The 19,619-nt window shown below is 38.0% G+C and overlaps 1 protein-coding gene across 2 annotated transcripts; it reads right to left on the reverse strand.

Annotated features, from left to right (window-relative positions):
- Positions 1 to 172: 172 nt before the first annotated feature.
- alpk3a (alpha-kinase 3a) lies at positions 173 to 18,848 on the reverse strand. Of its 2 annotated transcripts, XM_081372087.1 has the most exons (15): positions 18,712 to 18,848; positions 18,491 to 18,599; positions 17,911 to 18,184; positions 16,687 to 16,808; positions 16,384 to 16,501; positions 14,870 to 16,211; positions 8,272 to 10,735; positions 6,868 to 7,015; positions 4,267 to 4,394; positions 4,125 to 4,160; positions 3,745 to 4,019; positions 2,701 to 2,789; positions 2,188 to 2,405; positions 2,042 to 2,090; positions 173 to 1,948 (listed from the first exon to the last, which is right to left on the reverse strand). In XM_081372087.1, exons 3-15 carry the CDS (start codon positions 18,045 to 18,047, stop codon positions 1,606 to 1,608), a joined length of 5,469 nt encoding a protein of 1,822 aa, XP_081228213.1. In that variant the 5' UTR covers positions 18,048 to 18,184; positions 18,491 to 18,599; positions 18,712 to 18,848; the 3' UTR covers positions 173 to 1,605. The 2 variants fall into 2 exon arrangements, with proteins under 2 accessions (XP_081228213.1, XP_081228214.1); XM_081372088.1 differs by lacking the exon at positions 18,712 to 18,848 and having other exon boundaries at positions 18,491 to 18,618.
- Positions 18,849 to 19,619: the final 771 nt, after the last annotated feature.

Here is a 19,619-nt window from a genome sequence, read left to right on the forward strand (position 1 = left end):
ATGTGTTAGAGAACAATGTATGTGTAAGTATTTTATTTCTATGGTTTGTTTTTATGTAAAAGCTGTAAATTTAATTCAATTTGTGTTGTCCTGTCTTACATAAATGTTCTAATCATTTTTGGAAGTTACATCCAATGACGCGATAGATAGATCCACAATAGATATTAAGACATGTGCTATGCAGTGTTTTATTGAGACAATCATGCTGGAATTGCAGTGACTACTGCGTTATTACTGCAATAATGGTCATAGGGCTCTTTGGTCAGGGAAAGAGATATGAAGCACTGGACTCTGTCTTTGGACAGTAAAATAAGTCAAATTAATTTCTACTGCTATTTACATGTTTATTTTACAAAAATAAATAACAAAACACAACAAAAACACCTAAAATACTTATCCTTATAAACATATTCTGCTAAGCTCTCTCTCTAATACTCTAATACACTACAATCCGCATTGTTTCTATAATATAAACCCCTCTTATCGTCTTACCACTATCTGTGGTAAACCTTTATAAACATCTAAACTGTGTTCATGTATGAGTCAGTCTTGCTGTTAGCATGAGCAGTTTCCACAGAATACCGATTACTAGTTCTTGTGAATGGAGTAAAGATTTAGACAGCTACATTTATTGATTTATGTTATTTTAAATGAACATACATTTCGATATGTATGTTGTGTGAGTATCTCTGTGTGTGTGTATATATACCATTTAAATTTTGGAGTCGGTAAGACTTTTTAATGTTTTTGAAAGAAATCTCTTATGCTCACAAAAATATTAGCCGAGTTGTGTGAAGTTGCAGGGATCTAGAGAGATATGACACATGAAAAGTTTGAAAGGTCAGTAGTAAATGGCTTTACTGTGACAAAGTTCATGATTTTCGCACATTTGAGATAAAAACAAAATGATGCTAATAGTTTGATGCCCATATACAACCAAGATTGGTGCACTGGTGTTGCATATTTATGGCCATATTCATAAAAGCAGAACAATCCACTATAAAAAGCCTCTCAGTGACAAAAAAAAGAAAAAAAAGCTGCATTTCTACACAGCTGAGACACGTACATCACAGATGCTTGAGGAATCCTTAAGAAACTCCCTCTCTCATGGTTCCTCAGTCATATAAACTTGACATAGGAACATTTGAATAAATCATAAAGTTCCAGAGTCTATCTGAAAACATTGTTCATCCGTCTACAGGCGGTCCTGGTTTTACATCTATCTCCAGTGATAGTCTTGAAAGGAGATAGCCTCAATTCAGCTCTTAAAAATAAAGTGAAGGTGCTCTCAGGAGGTATAAATGGTGACTTATAGCTGCAAAGCAGTTCACAGTTATATTAAAAATGGCCACAACACCTCTGGTCAATCATCCATTTACTTTTCATGTTTCTATATAGTCATTTCTTCCTTAGTTGTTGCATTTTAGACACTATGTGCAAAGACAATGGACAGGATCCATTTATAGGAAGCCAATTGTCCTGTACAACAGTAGCTATAGATAATTATACAGGCTCCAAACTAAAGTTTGGAAAGAAAATCAAAAAAAGTATGCCCTAGTTTGCTTTAGCTTTGCATTATGTTTTCAAGAGCTCTAGTCCTTCTCTCTACCTCATCCTGACAGGTTTTGGGACCTCCACAGCTTTGTGTTTGGTAGTGGAATTGTTCTCCCCGGATTCACTTGTCTTTTTAACCACTTTGGGGCTTGACGTGCCTTTCCTGGTGGACTGAGGGCTATTTACTTTCTTCTGAAGCTGAGGGCTGGATGAGCCTGTTACACCTCTCCGGGCCAGTAGAGGGCTCCTGGAGGTCTTTATCTTAGGCTGCAGGAGAGAATCCACTGGCTTTAACGGTCTTAGGCTCAACAATCCACAGTAGTAGTTGCACTGATGTTGGGTAATGAACTGCTCGATTATCTTTGGAGATCCTTTATCGGTGAGGCCCTGATACCTGCAGCATGAATGGAAATATTAGTCTTAGAAGAAGTGGAAATATAAGAAAAATGGCTACAAATTTGAATCTTGTATAGTAAAATATACCAACCCTTTAGACTTAGTAGCAATTTCAATGCTTGTGATCTTCGTATCGACACCTGAAACACACAAGAGATTATTTTATGCTTAAATATTGGGAATATATAGCACTAAGCAACATATCAAGTTGCAGTGTTGAAGTAAATTTCTCTTTACCTTCTAAACGGGTAACCAGGATGTTTCCATTGGTCCACTGATGGATCCAATGCTGGAAAGCGCAACACTTCTGCTCCACTTCAGAGGTGGTTCTGGCGATCAGTCTCCCTGTGCGGTCCATCAGGCAGTATTTCAAAAACACACCCTTCAGATCAGTCTCTACTGAAGCATATGGAACTGTATTGGCGGGCCGATACATCAGATGAAGGGGGATCACTCTGAATTTTTTCAGAGGAGAAACAAAGAATAAAATTGGATCATTTCGATATCGTCTCTTATTTGAGCCATATGCATTCCACAGAAACATATTTTAGTCAGTATTACTTCATAGAACATCAAAATCATCATTACTTCAAAATGTTTTGACAGATTTGTAGCACGTCAGAGACAAATTAGTAGTTATCAAGTTCTTAGTCTTAGATACTGATATCTATAATGGGACCTAGTGTACATATTATATATATTCAGAGACAATATTCATAGTTTGAAACGATGTTGTATTCCATGACCTACTCTAATGAGAATCCAAAGTTCTCGATCACTCTGGCCTCAGCAGCAAATATCTTGCAGTACTCCCGAACGGTATTCTGGATTTTACAGTCCTGAGGATAAGAAAAGAACAAAAAAAATTATACTTGAACAAAAAAAACCCAGTCTGAAAGTCATTGTGGTAAAAATCTGTGCATCCCCTCCCAAATTACAGTAATTGTTTATTCACAAATGTTTTTCATCATTCTGACAGAATGTCTGAGAGGCTATTTTTCTGATTAATAATTTTCTGATTTCTATTTTTTATGATTAAAAATATATTTACTGATAACAATTCCCTCTCAAATATTCACATTTGAGAAACTCATTGGTTCTCATCCAGTCACTTCATAAAGTTATAATGACGTGTAATAGAGCACATCGTATCTACTTTTATGATAATATTATGGACCTTTTTGGAGCTTAGCAGTAAAAATCACCACTTTCCCTGAAGCTCTGGCATTCTCAGATATCCTTCTGTGTTTCACTATACAAAAAAATACAGATGAATAAATGTGACCCTGGATCACAAAACCAGTCACAAGTCGCACGGGTATATTTGTGGCAATATCCAATAAAACATTGTATGGGCCAAAATTATCGATTTATCTTTTATGCCAAAAATCATTAGGATATTAAGTAAAGATCATGTTCCATGAAGATATTTTGTAAATTTCCTACCGTAAATATATAAAACATTTATTTTTGTGAGTGAATGCAGCACAATCGCGAACATAAATGGACAACTTTAAAGGCGATTTTCTCAATGTTTCGTTTTTTTTTGCACCCTCAGATTCCAGATTTTCAAATTGTTGGCCAAATATTGTCCTATCCTAAAAAACCATATCAATGGAAAGCGTATTTATTCAGCTTTTAGGTGATGTATAAATCTCAATTTCAAACAATTGACCCATGTGACTGGTTTTGTGGTCCAGGGTCACAAATGATGATGATGCATCTTTTTATAGTTTTTGCTGGGTTCCTATATTAACTATAAATGTAAATTGTGCGATCCAGTAAGACTCTAACCTGTCTGGTGATCTCTAGATTTCTCTCGACCAGGTTGCTCTCCTCCTTGGCCCCATACGCGATGGGATTTCTTACTTTAGTGATGCACGTGGTGCCTGACTCAAAGACAGGGTCCAAACCATAGATGACCTTTGCCCTGCAGGTCTTGTGCACACATCCCTCTCCAATCTGCACCTCTTCCGTCATGATGCGACCAAAGAATTTCTCGCCCCAGTAACCAGAGTCTGCCAGGCCTTTGGTGAACATCATTGGTGTCATCTCAATCTCTTCTCCAACTGAGATTACAGACATATACAGAAATAGAGCATTGGAAACTTAGATGGGTAAACAACACAAAATGCATAGCCATAAACACACTTGATTTCCTTCAGAAGTCATACCTTCTAAATCATCCCTTAAGAAGAATTCTGCCAGTACTGCCCAAAGGGAAACAGAGTAAAGGTAAACATAATAAATAACTCATGAAAAAAAAAAATCATGCAGATTTCTGTTTATTAATGGACCAAACGAGTTATAAATTACTGTCTGCGCTGAGTAAGTAATCAGTGATGTCAGTCCCATATTCATTCTTGATTGAGCATCCATACACTCCACAGTCTCTGCTGGAAGCTTGGACTATGGCCAGTGCCACTGGACCCTCATCCCCAGCACTGAGAGAGAGAGAGAGAGAGAGAGAGAGAGTGAGAGAGAGTGTGTGAGAGAGAGAGAGAGAGTGTGTGTGAGAGTGAGAGAGAGAGTGAGAGAGAGAGTGTGTGAGAGAGAGAGAGAGAGAGAGAGTGTGTGTGTGTGAGAGTGAGAGAGAGAGTGAGAGAGAGTGTGTGAGAGAGAGAGAGAGAGAGAGAGAGAGAGAGAGAGAGAGAGAGAGAGAGAGAGAGAGAGAGAGTGTGTGTGTGAGAGAGAGAGTGAGAGAAAGAGAGAGAGAGAGAGAGAGACTTTAGTTTTGGCTGGTTGGTGGGAAACTTTAATATAAAAACACTCTGGAAAGTGTAACCTGAAAAGTACACATCAATTGTTGCCCCCTGCAATTTTGGATTCCCCAAAATAACTAATATAGTATATACTAGTGCGTTCAAGTCATGTCGAAAAGATCGTATTTATGAGTTGAACGCACATGAATGCCACCACAAAGTCGTAAATCCGAGTGAGAAGCTCATGTTTTTTTGTAAAAGAATTGACAATTTCTTTGTATAGGAATTATTGTAAATACGAGTTTCCAAGTTAAAAATTGGACATGAACGCTCTCGCAAGTCGTATTTAGCACTGTGAAATTCGGGGATAATTTCGATACCCAAGTTCCAGAGTTGGGTGGGCCATAAACTTTAAACATGGCAGAGGGAAGAATGATTGCTTCTGTATGGAAGCTTGTTTTCGCCACGGAATAAAACAATCTAAAAGATAATTGCGACTTTTTATCTCACAATTCTTATTTCTTTTCTCAGAATTCTCTATTCTGACTTTATAACTCATAATGGCGAATTTATATCACGGAATTCTGACTTTATAACTAGTGATTCTGACTTTATAACTAGTGATTCTGACTTTATAACTAGTGATTCTGACTTTATAACTCGTAATTCTGACTTTTTAACTCGTGATTGCGACTTTATAACTCGTGATTGGGAGTTTATGTCACGCAATTTTGAGAAAAAAACTCAGAACTGTGAGATGTAAACACTATTTCAAGAAAAAAAATCAGAATTGTGAGATAAAAAGTCACAACTACATTTTATATTTTTTATTTAGTGGTGGAAACAAACTTCAATACTGCTGTGACTGGTATTCTTTATTAGATTTTTTTATATAATCATTTGAAGTGTACTGTATTATACACAGCAAAAATAGCCTGTATTTGACTGAAATTCCAGAATCTATATTATGACTATAGATTGTCAATCAATGGGACGACAATAAAGCACTTGAATGCGACGAGCTCGTAATCACGACTTCAGAAGTGGGAAGAAGGACATTTTCGATAGCACGTGAAGGTAGCATAAGCCCCAATCTTTACGAGTTGGGCCCTATTTTTTTTTTTACAGTCTATGTTTGGGCCACAATACTACAGTATCCATAGGAATTTTATTTAGCAGTGACAATGTCAGGATTTTTTATTTACAACAAAATAAGCTAATTCCCTGCACAAAATATAATAGCATTGTAATATAATATTATTTGTAACAATAAAGTTTACAGTGGCTTCATAAATGAATAAAATAAGGTTAAAAAGCAAAACACACCTGATGTACATTCCTCGTTCTTCATTTTCTAGAGGTAGAGTTTAAAAACCTTGTGTAGTTAATTAAAAGAAGGTAGCTTACACCGCCATCTTGCTCCGTCGAAAGAGCTTGAACGCACCTGATGTCGTAAACACGACTTCTCAACTCGGAAATACGTACTTCCCAGGAGGACTTGAAAGCTGCATCTATATACAGTATATCCTATTAATGAAAAGAGCCACAAACTTACAGCCACACGAGGGCAGTGTTACAAACACTAGCACAGTTGATGCATTTGAGGGTGCTTGCGTGTGAGTAGCTACGGCATCATTGTGCTGATACAGCATGTGAGAAACAAATTTAGACTTTTAATATCCCCTGATGGTGCAATTGAGCAGTGTTGGGTTACACACTCTCTGTCTGACTGGGGCCTCACCAATCACAGCTGTAGGGTTCATGGACAAATACAAATAAGTGAATGACAAGTCTCCACAAAGCAGAGAATATTGGTAATAACTTTTAATAAATATATGCAGGTTTACTGCATTAAATGCCTCATATAGTAGGACATAAAAAAAAGTAGATAACGCACAATGTCATAACTTGTGAATCTTTGTTAGATCTTTATTGCAACATTTCGGTACTTTGCTCAAATATGTAGAAAAATGCCTGAAAGTTCTTTAACAGAAACATTGCCATTTAATAAATATTTCAAAGCTATGACAGTGTGTGGGATTTCTTTTCTTTCTTTTTTTCTTTTTTTACTGCAGTGGTATTTTTCCATCTATAGCAAATCTGTTGATTAACGCAGTAACTTTTTACTTGTCCTTGTCCTTTTCCCTGTTGTTTTAGGATTATGTATCTTGATAGTTAAAATTTTAGACTGCGTTGAATGACTAGAGGAATTTACCGTCTTTCGATCTCCAAAATCTCCTCTTCATCTCTGTACCACTTGATGGTGGAGTCACTAAGAATGTTAAAAAACTGGCACCACAGCTTCAAGTGGCCGGATGCATCTGAGAAGGGCTCTCCCCTAATCTTGCGGATAACCTGAGGAGCTGAATGGAAAGAGGATCAGGGGTAACAAGGTAAAGATATGTACTCTCTAGTTTTGACTCTTCCCCCATATCAGACGTCCCTATGTGTCTTGGTGTAAACAAGATAACGTCTGAACAGTGCAAAATTAGAACACTTGCTTAGAAAGCAGGAGAATAACCATAATACTGTACATCTAAAAATAAACTATGTCATGCATTCAGGTACAAATATTTTAATCGCTTTTTATGTTGGTCCCAAACTAGAGTCGTAAAATAATTTGGGGGCTTGTCCGGCATTTGAACCTGGCACCTCTCGGCATATAGATTATCAGCAGGGCTTGACATTAACACCCGCCAACCAGCCAAATGCGGGTGGATTTCAGCAATGGCGTCTGTAACACAGACACTCCTACTAGCCACTTTGGCGGTACACATTTTTCAATTGTAGTCTTTTAAAAAGGCATCTAAAATAATAAACTAAGTACAATGTAGTATTGCCAAAAATATTGATTTTTCGATACATCGATACTGAAATATCTGAAACTCTTCCAATGCAAATTTTCTGCAGAATAGATAGACACTCTCTCTCGTCTCTCTGACAGCAAGTTGACACACAAACCTGCCTCCCCTCACTCATTTGTTTCTTTCGCTCCGGATGAATATTGTTGATGTTACAGGGCTTTAATTTCAGCGTGGGATTGCAGGTATTCCGCATAATTTTACTCATTCCCACAGAGTTTGTGCTCACACCCAAAGTGCGCGCACATAAAGCCGCCTCTCAGTACTAAATTGAGTTCTTTTTCGCTGCTAATCGCCCTTAAAACAGTCAAATACACACAAAAATAATGTCAAAATGCTGGTCTTGGTAAAACACGTGTAACAGTATAATCCATGCGGTCAGGTCTTATAGTGAGAGCAGCCTAATATAACCGCAGCCAAATCATGAGATAGTATTAAAAATATCTATACGGCAGGTTTTCCCCATGGTATCGGTGTCAAAATTATGGCCAGTGAAAATTCTTAGAGGCTAGTTACTTTGGAAAACCACAAGACACAGTGGCTGGTGAGCAAAAAAGTTTTTGTCAAGCCCTGATTATCAGTATTGGTCAGTAAAGATTGCATGAAGTGTTAACAGTGCTAAGAGAAGAGTTAGTTCTTCCTTGCACAGATCTGACAACCTTTTCAATGGATGATATGAACAATTTCAGTACTGCTGGATAAACTGAGCTAAACATCGATATCTGTGAACAGTCACCGTAAGAACACACATGTGCTACCTTTGAAGGGGTCCAACTTCTCCTTTTCTGCTGGTTTGCTTTCTGTCTTTGTGCTGTCTGCCACCTCTGCAATCTCCTCCTTAGGTTTTGGCACCTCCAGTGTGGCCTTGCGGCGGGCCAGCAATGGTGAACGTCTTTCTGTGGGAGGTGTTTGCTGCCCACTTTGAAGTTGCAAGAAAGCTGCCCTGCGAGCCTGACTGGGCGACATATACGGACTATCCCTCTTACCCTGCGTGTCAGATCCCTCATCCTCAGACTTGGTTTTGGCAAGGTAGATTTTGCGGCGAGCACCAGAAGCCAGCTCCTCAGGGGTGGCAGAGGGTATTAGGGTGAGACTGTCTCGTCGCTTCATCTTGGGGCTACTCTCACAAGATAGAGTGGATGTGGGTGTGCTTCCTCCACTCTCTTCTCCTCTCTTCTCACTTCCATCTACTGATGCACCCGAGACAGACCCCTGATTCTCTAAGTTTGGATTATTCTTTGCCATAAGCCTTCGCAAGCTGGCAGGACTTAGTGGAGGGAGCGTAGGTCCCACAGGAGCTGTTAGGCTAAGTTTCTCTATGGAAGGTTTGTCCCTTTGAAGCCTGTCAGCTTCAGGCTCTACTCTTGTGTCTTTTGGTTGAGGAACTTTGTCTGGGTCTTGGTTAGTAATACTAGGAGAAGTTTTTGTAGACATATCAGGACTCAGTTGGGACATGAGCTGCTCTCTTGACTTCTCAGAAGTAGCGGCTGGATCATGTTGGTCGCTTTCAGTCTTCAGCAGTGTAAATAAGGTCTCGATATGTCTTTCTGCATTTGTGACAGACATATCTTGAGTCATATCTTGTGAGATTACTATGCCAGGAAGTGAGGGCTTTGAGGGAGTTTGCTCTTGTTTAAGAGGGGTTGCGTTATCATCAGCACATGCTATGTTGATCATAGGGATATTCTTGTCATCTTCCCTGCCCCACCCCACCCTACCTTGTTCTTCTCCACCTCTCACTCTTGCATCTAGATTTTGTGGTTTAACTTCCTGTGTTCTTTCCCCGAAGGGTGATGATGGAGTGCTCCTTGTCACGCCCAAATGGTCTGGAATAACTAAGGCACTGTTGGAAGCTGATTCACCTGATGCTCTTGTTGCATCATCCATCTGTCTTTCCTTTTCTCTAAATATCTGTGCAACCTCTTGTGTTAAAGGTTGCATAACTCGCTCAGGGTCTAATTTCAGCATTTCACTTCTAGGCGCAATAACAGGTTCTTCACGTTTGACTCTTTCTGGCAATGTGACCTTGATTTCTGGGATGAGTGGCATGGATCTCTTCTTTGCCACGTTTTTGATAACGGTTTCTCTTGTATCGGGGAGTATTATAATTGGTTGGACTGCTGATTGGTCCTTCTCTGATAATCGTCTCTCGGCTTGTGTTTTTGTTAGGAGTTTTGGTTTATCTACTTTGTATGGCCTCGACTGAGTTTCCGGAACCTCGGTCTCACCTCGTCTTGGACTTTTGGGGATCTCCATCTCTGGAGTCACAATAGATGCTTCTGTCTCTGGAACAACATTCTTGTTTTGCTTCACATCCTCTTTCTTTGGTTGAATGGAATCATCCTTCAGTTTTTCAGCATTAACACTGCCCTTTTCCTTATCCTCCCTCTCTTTCTCAGTGCTTTTCTCTATCTTATCTTCACCACTATATTTTCCCTTGTCTTCAGCACTCCTGCTCTGACTTGGAATGCTTTTATCATTCTTATCTTCCTCCATTTTAAAGTCATTCGCTGTAGCAGAGTCAGCTGCAACTTCTTTATTATCTGTGAAACTAACATTCAGTGCTGGTATAGATTTTTCATTTGGAATAAAATCAATTTCCATTGCACTCTTAGACACGACAGCGACAGAATCCCCTTCTTGACTTAGCCCCGATGCTGGGGACAATGAATTTTGATCATTAATTTCATATTCTCTTTCACTCACTACAACTACAGGAAGGACTGACTCTTTTATGACAAAGTCACTCTCCGACTTTTGTTCCTCCGCAGATAAAGATTTCCTTTCTATTGCACCATCCATCTCCTCTTTATTTTCCTCTGTCAGGGAACCTCCCTCTAGCGTTTTTATTACACTTTCCTCCTCCATATGAGGAATTACTTTCTCATTTGACTCACAGGGCTCTTTGCTCTCTTCTATCCTCAGCTCCACTGACTGGGACTCAGTGTGCATTTGGGTAGGGACAAAGTCGGCAAGCTGTGAAAGCTGAGACTCTGGCTGGCTCTCACAACACTGCATGCTTTCCAGGTCTGCCATGATGAGGTCTGTCAGGGGGGCAGCGGAGCCCCCCTGTTCCTCTAAAATACGCATTTCCTCAGAACCTCCCATGAGCTCATCCACAGGACAGGCAAATTCCAGCTTTTCAGTCTGACATAAAGGATTGGGCAAGTCCACAGAAGCAGGAACATCAGTGGTGCTGGGTTTAGTATGGTCATCTGTAGCCTTGAGACATAAACGGTTGCTTGTTAAATAATTAACATGTTGGCCTCGTAACAGTGCATAGATTGTACTGTTTTAATTTGTCCTCTTGGCATGCATTAGAACTTTATTGTTTGGTTTCACAGACAGGGTTTAGATTAAGCCAGGATTAGACCTTAGTTCAGTTAGGATATTTAAGTTGCTTTTATAAATGTGGCTTTGAAAAAAGCATTACTAGTGTGCACCTTAAGACAAATAAATCAATATTTTAAGATATCTCAGTGCATGTTGCTTTCAGTTAAAGCAGCTCAAACATACATTTTAGTCTGAGACTATAGGCTTAGGCCTTGTCTGTGAAACCCGGGGTATGTTTATGGCATATGATATTAATTATGGGATAGTAATGAAAAATGTTTTTGTAATAGTAATGTTTTTGTAAAAGCTTAGATTTCAATCAATATAAACAATATATAACAACGTTTTTGATTAAAAAAATATTTATTCAAAAAAGGACACACCTTAACTATTTATTGTCAGTCTGTTTCTTCACTTGTTTTTTGAGCTGTTATATTTGAAACAATATACACATTTGTACTATCAATCTTGTGCAACTTTCCATGTACTAGGAGGAAAAACAACATACTATTTATTTATGACCTGTCAGGTCAACTTGACAACGCCTCCATCTAGTGACATTTGATATTTGACTTACACCATCAAACCACTTTAGCAATGACTTAAAAAACACTTATCAATATGTTTTATACATAATACATTATGCATTTTACATAATTAATGATGCCCATGTTTTAAATTTATAAATACAATGCATAACATTCTAGTCTAGAACAATTTTAGATTTTACCCACAATTCCTTTGTTTTCTTGTGGTAAGTGGTATGTACCGTAATAATGATTTGTCTCCAATATGGGCCTACAACAGATCTTAAAAGGTGAATTTTGTAATTTTTGTGTAATTCTAGCACCTAACAGAAAAGCCAAAATTTTTTTCAAACAAGTTGATCAGACAGACAGGTAGCCCCGCCTCCAAAGTCACACCATTGGTTGAACCAATGTTGTTATGTCCGACCGAGCGCAAACAAACAGATTGCAATTCCATTTGATGCCAAAAGTTGCCACTAGGATCAGCTGCTTGAATGTTTTTCTGTGCTCATCTGCTAATTTAGTATTAAAAGTTGTTTTTGTAAGCCTTAGGTAGATCCCTAAAATCACAATGAAACGGAAGTAGCGACAGATCTTTCACATTGTTATGTTTATCCAAGTGGATTATCGGAAAAGAAAAAATGTAGGGTGGGGACTTGGTTCTATCCGTTGGTTGTTGATTGGATTTTGAGATGTGATCCAATTATGACATCAAAATAAATAATAATTAAACGGATGAATTGCATTTATAACATGCATTTATAAAATTATTTGGTGAATTTCCATTTTTCTTACATGCTGACTTTAAACTATATAACCTTATTACACAATTGTTGTATATAATGTAATCAGTTTAAAATGTTATGACTACAATGTACATGACTACTACGTTTAACTGTAAAAAAAAAAAAAAGACAGAAAATGAACTGTTCAGTAGTGACAGAAGTTGCTTCTCACATTTATAAGCCGTGCATACGACAACTGTCTTTTAACAGAAGTTCCTCTGTTGTGATTCAACACACAAGGATCAAAATTTATGTGCAGGGTTCCTCTAACTGACACACCACAACAACTAACATTAACTTCTTCCCACGAGACGCAAGGGTTGTTGCACTTCCACTTTACATTGGAAATAAAACAGCTGAATATGTTGCATGCCACTGCCAGGTGCAAGCTATCACATGCTTGTCCTGTCTGAGATTGTAGAGCACGTCAATGAATTAAAGGTGACATTCACCTTGTTGACTAACAAACGTGAAACGTTATTAGCATTTAGCCGTGTCTGGTTTTAAGCGATGATGCAATCACTGTGGTTCCACATGCCTTTCTAACAGCCTCATTTCTCTGTAATCTTCAGACATGGCATTTTAGAAATCATGTGAGACTGCCATGTGCATATTAGCTTTTTATAGTTATACGTAAACATGTCCGTAATGCAACAGCTAAAATCTAAAACCAAAATTACTAATAACCATCTTGGGCATCATTTACACACTGAGATAAAGGGTTTACATGCAAGTGGAAAATTTGAGCAACGGTGAAGAATCCTTATTCCAAGGAACAGAACTGTCAGCTGACTTTGGTTTCTCGTAAAATGTAGCTGTATGAGTTTAACAAACAATTACTCTTTGTATGGTATGGCTTCTCTGAGCACAGATTAGAAACAGGTTTATTTTAAGACACAGGGAACCCAAGAATCTAGAAAATGTGAAGAGGTTTTGTCTTCTTGTCTTAGTGTCCAGCAACTGTCATTCCTCATGTCCTGACCTGCACTAACATTAAAACACGCCCATTTAAAGTCAACATGAATATGGCATGGACCCTGTTTACTTTCTTAATGCATGCACGATTTAATGTCTGAAATGTAATGCCTTTCTTTTCAATTATAGGGAGAAAATAAAGTTCCACCCCACATGTTTTTTGGAAGTACATCACATTAAAGAAGTTAAAACTGTTGTAAATGCCATTTTGTGTTGACTTTAAGAATACTAGTTGGTCCTTATGAGTGAATATGATTTTTGTTGTTCTTAAGTGTTGCTGACGCATGCAAACTCCCTTTCAAACTATTCTAGATAAGCTGAAATCCAGCCAGTTTGACTCATGCTCGCTCTGGACATTATTGATTGTCCTTTTAAAGAGACAGCAGGCCTTATTCAAAGTCTTAAGAGAACCGTAAATGAGACAAAAGCAGAGCACAGATAAATATTTCCATGCGAGTTGTGTTTGAGTTTATACAATACTGCTCAAAAGTTTGGGGTCAGAATTTTTTTCCCCAATTGGATCCATCAAATTGATCAAAAGTGACAGTAAAGAAACATTGTTAAAAAAGATTAATATTTCAAATAAATGCTGTTTTTTAAGAACTTTCTATTCATCAAAAAATCCTGAAAAAGTATCACCATTATATTAAACAGCACAACTGTTTTCAACATTGATAATAATAATTTTTTGAGCATCAAATCAGCATATCACGTGACACTGAAGACTGCAGAAAATTTAGATTTGCATCATAGGAATAAATTACACACACACACACACACACACACACACACACACACACACACACACACACACACATATATATATATTTTTTTTTTGCAATAATAAGTAACACTTTACAATAAGGTTTTATTAGTTAACACTAGTTAACTACTTTAGTTAACATGAACTAAGAATAAACAATACTTCTAGAGCATTTATTAATCTTAGTTTCAACTTAAATCTTAAATTCAACATTTACTAATACATGGAAATCAAATGTTGTATTTGTTAACATTAGTTAATGCACTGTGAACTACCATAAACAATGAACGACTGTGTTTTTACTAACTAAAATTAACAAAGATGAATAAATACTGTTACAAATGCATTGTTAGTTCATTTTGTTATGTTAACAAATGAGACCTTATTGTAAAGTTTCACCCAATAATATTTCACAATATTACTGTTTTTACAGTATCTTTATTGGTGAGCATAAAAAATAAAATAAAATCATACCCACCCAAAACTGCAATGAGTCCAAAATATAAATAAAATTTAAAAAAAGGGGAAAAAAGAGAGAACTTTTCTCTTCAACTGTTATGCTGATAATATATTATTGTACAATACAACATTGTAATAAATATTGTATTTAATTAGTAAAGCATTCCCACTAGTGCATGCTCTCAGACTTTAGTTCCCACCTTTTTTCCTATATCCCAAACACTGTGTTTGCAGTTTTGCTCTGAAAATAGTCTATATATAAACATTGCTGACTCCCTGAATCCTCACATGATAAAGTGAAAGATCAAACAACCTCAAAGCTGCCTACTGTGTTCTCTTGGGTATAGTTTGTGTCATCATCTTGGCCATGGACTGGTGTAATTAAACTCAAGTCTTGCTGCACAAATGTACCAACTATAAATAGCTCCCATGTGCTGTGCTGCAGGAAGCCTTGCCTTGGACAAGCCTTGGACAAAACCGGCAGGTTGTAAAGTGAGAAGTGCGATGAACTCACCTTGAAAAGCAGCGAATGAGAAATCTGCAGGACGTCCTCTGGACTGCTCTCCTCTTTTGGCATCTCCTTCTGCTCCTCCACCGAAAGTCTAAGCGTTGCTCCAATGCTCTCAAGATGTCTTTCAGGAGTGGGAGACACATCCTCAGGTTTGTTTGCATGGAATTCATCTGAATTAGAGTTTATGATATTATTAGGGGTGGTTGAATCTTGTGTTTGTTGCAAAGACTCTGTTTTTACTTCCAAGTCCATCGTTTGAGATGATTCCTGGACCAGCTTTGGTGTATCCTGTTCCAAGGTCACCTCTTGAGGAGGTGTTTGTGAGGGAGGGAGGTGTATCTCATGAGGAACTTCACTAGCTCTCAATGTGGTTTCTGCTGTCTCTGTAGACTTCTTGCTTTTGCCGAAGAACATGTCCTTTAAGGAGTGAAGAACCGAGGTTAGAGCTGACTTGTGTTGAGGTTCTGGCTCTTTGTGTGATGGGGCTTTGGTTGAAGGCCCAGATGCAGCTTTTTGTTCTTGTTCCGTTTGCCTCATTTTCTCTCGTTTTCTTTCTTTGGCTCTCTCTCGCTCTTTCTCCCGCTCTATTTCTCTTGATCGGTCCCTCTCCTCTTCTTTTAATCTTTCTCGTTCCTTCTCCAGCTCTTTTTCTCCTTGGACAGGACTAACATTGACGTCCATGATCTCAGGACTCTGATGTTGCTCAGCAGCCTGTGACTTCACAGACTCAGATAAGTATTTTGCCAGGCTCATTCCTTCATAAGCATCCTCTTGTTTTCCGTTGCTCTGGGTGGGATTAATCATACCCACCTCATCAAATCCATTGGTAATACGCTGCTTCTTTTCGTCCGGTTTCTCTTTGGTGGACTGCTTCGTGGTGACCACCTCCATTGGATCGCAGATACGGTTGAGTTTCTCATTACCATTCTCCGCTTTCTTCTCTGTGGCTCCTACAGAAGCCTGCGCCATGATGCTCTCAGACTTATCGTCTATGAGTGCAGGCTGCTCTTCTTCTGTCCCTTGGGAGGCCACGTTCTCCTCTCCATCCTGGGTTGTGGGAGAGGAGCTCAGGGGTTCGTTCCCAGCAGGAGTCCTACGCTTCCTTAGTAAGCGTTCCTGGTTAATCACATGTAATTGTTCCTTCTGGATGTTCTCCTTACCCCGACGTCGACTCTCTTCCAGCTCTCGCCGCTTTATCTCAGCCTTCTGTTTCAGTTTGGCGAAGAACCTTTGGTGGATCATGTACTCGCTCATGGTCCCCACCTCCAGTACCCCGGAACAGGAGACGATGCCCTTACTGTTCCTCGCTGAGGCCTGATAAATGGCTGCATCTTCTTCTGTACAGCTGCCAAACGAAGCAAATGTGGTTATAGTCATTGTGTAGTCACTACTAAAACAGTTAAAGCATTGATTTGGGTGTAATGTCATACAATGTTTTGAAACAAAAGGAGTTGTGTTGCTTTAGAAATGTGAAATGTGTAGAAAATAAGATGACTAGTCTGAATCAAGTAACATACTTGTAGATTTGAAGTGTGTGAATTTTTTCATTGCGAAATATTTCATATTTGGGAAGGCCACAATATCGATCTAACTCCATGTCATCTTTGTACCAGGTCAGCTCAGGAGCCGGGGAACCTGGTGGAAATGTGTGCAAAAATAAGGAGGTTTGGTCTTACTCATTACAATAACATTAATTTAACCCAGAATATATATTATAAATGTATATAAAAAAAGACACCAAATAAGATTATATTGAAATGTCTTTAATATAGGTATTTATACTTAACATTTATTTTCATAATCATAAGTAAAAAACTTACCCGTGACCACACAAGAGAATTTGACATTGCACGTTTCTGACACTGCCTTTGATTTTATGGTGGTCTCAAAACATGGCTGGGTATCTTCAGTCAAATGAGCCATGACGGTACATAATGTACTCCTAGAGATGGCAAATACAGTGTGTCAACTCAACAATCATCATATATTATATCAAATTATTCCAAACATTACTATATGAATCAATAAATTATTTAGCAATACAGCAAGGAGATAGCATTGACATAAAATTGTATTACTAATATCAGCATTATAATATAAAATTAGAATTATTGACGTGACTGGGAGGAAAGGCTGCAGGGTGTTAACAGGGTGAGAGGATATTATTTTAGCCTGACTAAAACATTTTTAGTGCATTTTTCCCATGTACAATATTCTGTGGTTATTTGGGTGGGTGGGTTTTGTTGGATTGAAAGATTTGTACATCAAGCACAATACTGTCATAATCACGCCGCAAATCAAATGCAAATTGGGTATTTCTGAGATTGTAAAACAAACCAAAGGAAAAAAGGCATGTTGGGGAACAGAAATAGTTATCTGAAGTGTAGTTAGATTAGGATTGACCTTTTGAGAAGCTTTTATTACCTCGAAGGCCTGTAGTTTGAATAACTGTGAGTTGAAAAGCTATTTAGAAAAGAGGCAAATCAAAGGGACACTCATCAGACAAGAATATCTAAACTAAGGACTTCCACTGTGTGACACTGATTAAGCCAGGAGCAACTGTAATGAAGTCATACAGTAAATGCTGTTGCTAATGGTGAGAAGGTTGTGGTCTCTTTTGGCAAAACCGTAGTTGAGCAAACACAATACAACCAATGTGGTAACCACAATTACGTCAGTATTTCAGCAAAAACAAAACCATTAAACTGATGACAAACAGATTTTGTGATTGCATTCAAATTACCGTATGCTAAAATGACATCTTATTTAATAAAATAAGTATCAGAAAAGGCAAATGTAGCAAACCAATAATTATGTTCCAATTAAAGCAAATTACATACTATTAATATTATATAATTAATACACATTTGATATTATGTTATCACATTTAATATTTACTTTTTAAGAATTAAAAAAACACCATAAACCTCAAAATTAACATACAAACTGGAGGTATGTATAATTAAGACTTTTCAATTTTTCATAATCAAATAAGGCAGAACAAACACACTCAATCTTACTGAACATTCATATTTTTTTTTTACCTGTTTTCAGGCCTAACGTTGGAAAGGTAATTGCGGCTCTCGGACCTTCCGTTTGCCGATGAAACATCCTCCCCATTTTGGCTTCCAGATCTCCCGTTTCCAGAGAAAGAGCGGGTCATGGGCCTCCTGGATGTCATTGTCCAAAACAAATAACTTCAACAGTCCAAAAAACCCCTCTGGGGTTTCAATATTTCTGTAGAATAAAATTGAGGTTTGTCTCCAGGCTTTTGGAACCAAAATGCAGAGTTCCACTTTGTAACTAACTGGAGAACTACTGAAAAGGAGGAAAAATACAAATCAGTTCAAATTGAGAAATACAAACACTTGAAAAAGTACGAACATTAATAATATAAAATTGAAATTTTAAAATATAGTTTAGGCAGAATCGTTCTGTTTTGAGGACAACTAGTCTCAACAAGCAAACCATTTGTACAGAGTAGTTATAAATAGGAACCAGTGTTTGTTACTTTTAATTTGGTCAAACACGAACATTTGTAATTGATTTCAACCAACACGTATACCGACTAACTTTGAATTGCTTGACAAAAATATATAACAGTATAACACTTAAAGAACTTACCATTAGCATGTTTCTTTGCCTGTTCTTTGGAGTCTGATGTCCCAGTAGCACTAGAATTGTCAATCACAGCAGAGCATGTGTTGCCAGCAAGAACCTATTTATAGCAGGCCTACAAATAGGCGCAAGAGCACATCACATTTTCCACAACTAGCCATTGCTCTGAAGCCACTTGAAAGCAAGCGTCCAAGAAAAAATTGAATATATACATAAATATCACCTGCCTTAATCATTCCTTATCTGTCAGCTTCATGAGATCCTATAATTCTCGCTCTGACTGAATGATAACACTGTTTAGAGATGTGTGAACATGCATAGAAATGGGCTAATGTGTGTAAATGTAGCCAAATTCATCCAATATGGTATGTCGGGTGAAAGTGCAGTGATCTGATGCAAGTGATCTTGATGGCAACTCTTCTTCAGACAAGCTCCAAGCATTGCCCAGGTTTAATTAGGACAACCCCCTCTATGTCACTCTGTCTGTACACCCTCCCCATAACAGTCAACAATCTTTCCCACCGGTCATGTGTCATTGCATCATTTTCCAATCATAAAAGGGCTCCGATTACATGCTGTCAAGCAACAAGCAATCTCACAAACATATCATTCAAACAACAGATGACACACATGCTCACAAATAAAATAATAGAGATGTAAACTTGAGTGTTGCACATAAGTCACACTCAATACACAAATGATTTACTTGGGATTCGAATTGGACACCAAATTAGGGATTTGTGCAACAAATTTAGGGACAAAATTATTATTATTATCATTTAAAGGTAGGCTACACTATATAACAAAACTGCATGTATTTTGTGGAAGAACATTGTTTTGGTTGTGGTTTGGCTCTGCGTGACTGTGGGAATGAATATGACCCTTCACAATAGATATTTGGTGTGTTCGACTTGAAGCAGCGCTGTCATAGGCCTACACCGATTGCTGAGCCACTTCAAGTCGAACACACATATTGCATGGCAATTTATATGTTCAATAAAATACCTTACTCACCTGTTTAGTAATAAAAACGCCATATCCGCGTCGCTTTTACAACATTTTAAATCCCTGTTCTCGCAATCTCTGAAAAGCCAAGCCAATGCTGATTCTCATTGTATTACGAGCTGTCACTTTC

The sequence above is a fragment of the Scardinius erythrophthalmus genome (genome assembly GCF_964197995.2).
Source record: "Scardinius erythrophthalmus genome assembly, chromosome: 8".
Lineage (NCBI taxonomy): Eukaryota > Metazoa > Chordata > Actinopteri > Cypriniformes > Leuciscidae > Scardinius > Scardinius erythrophthalmus.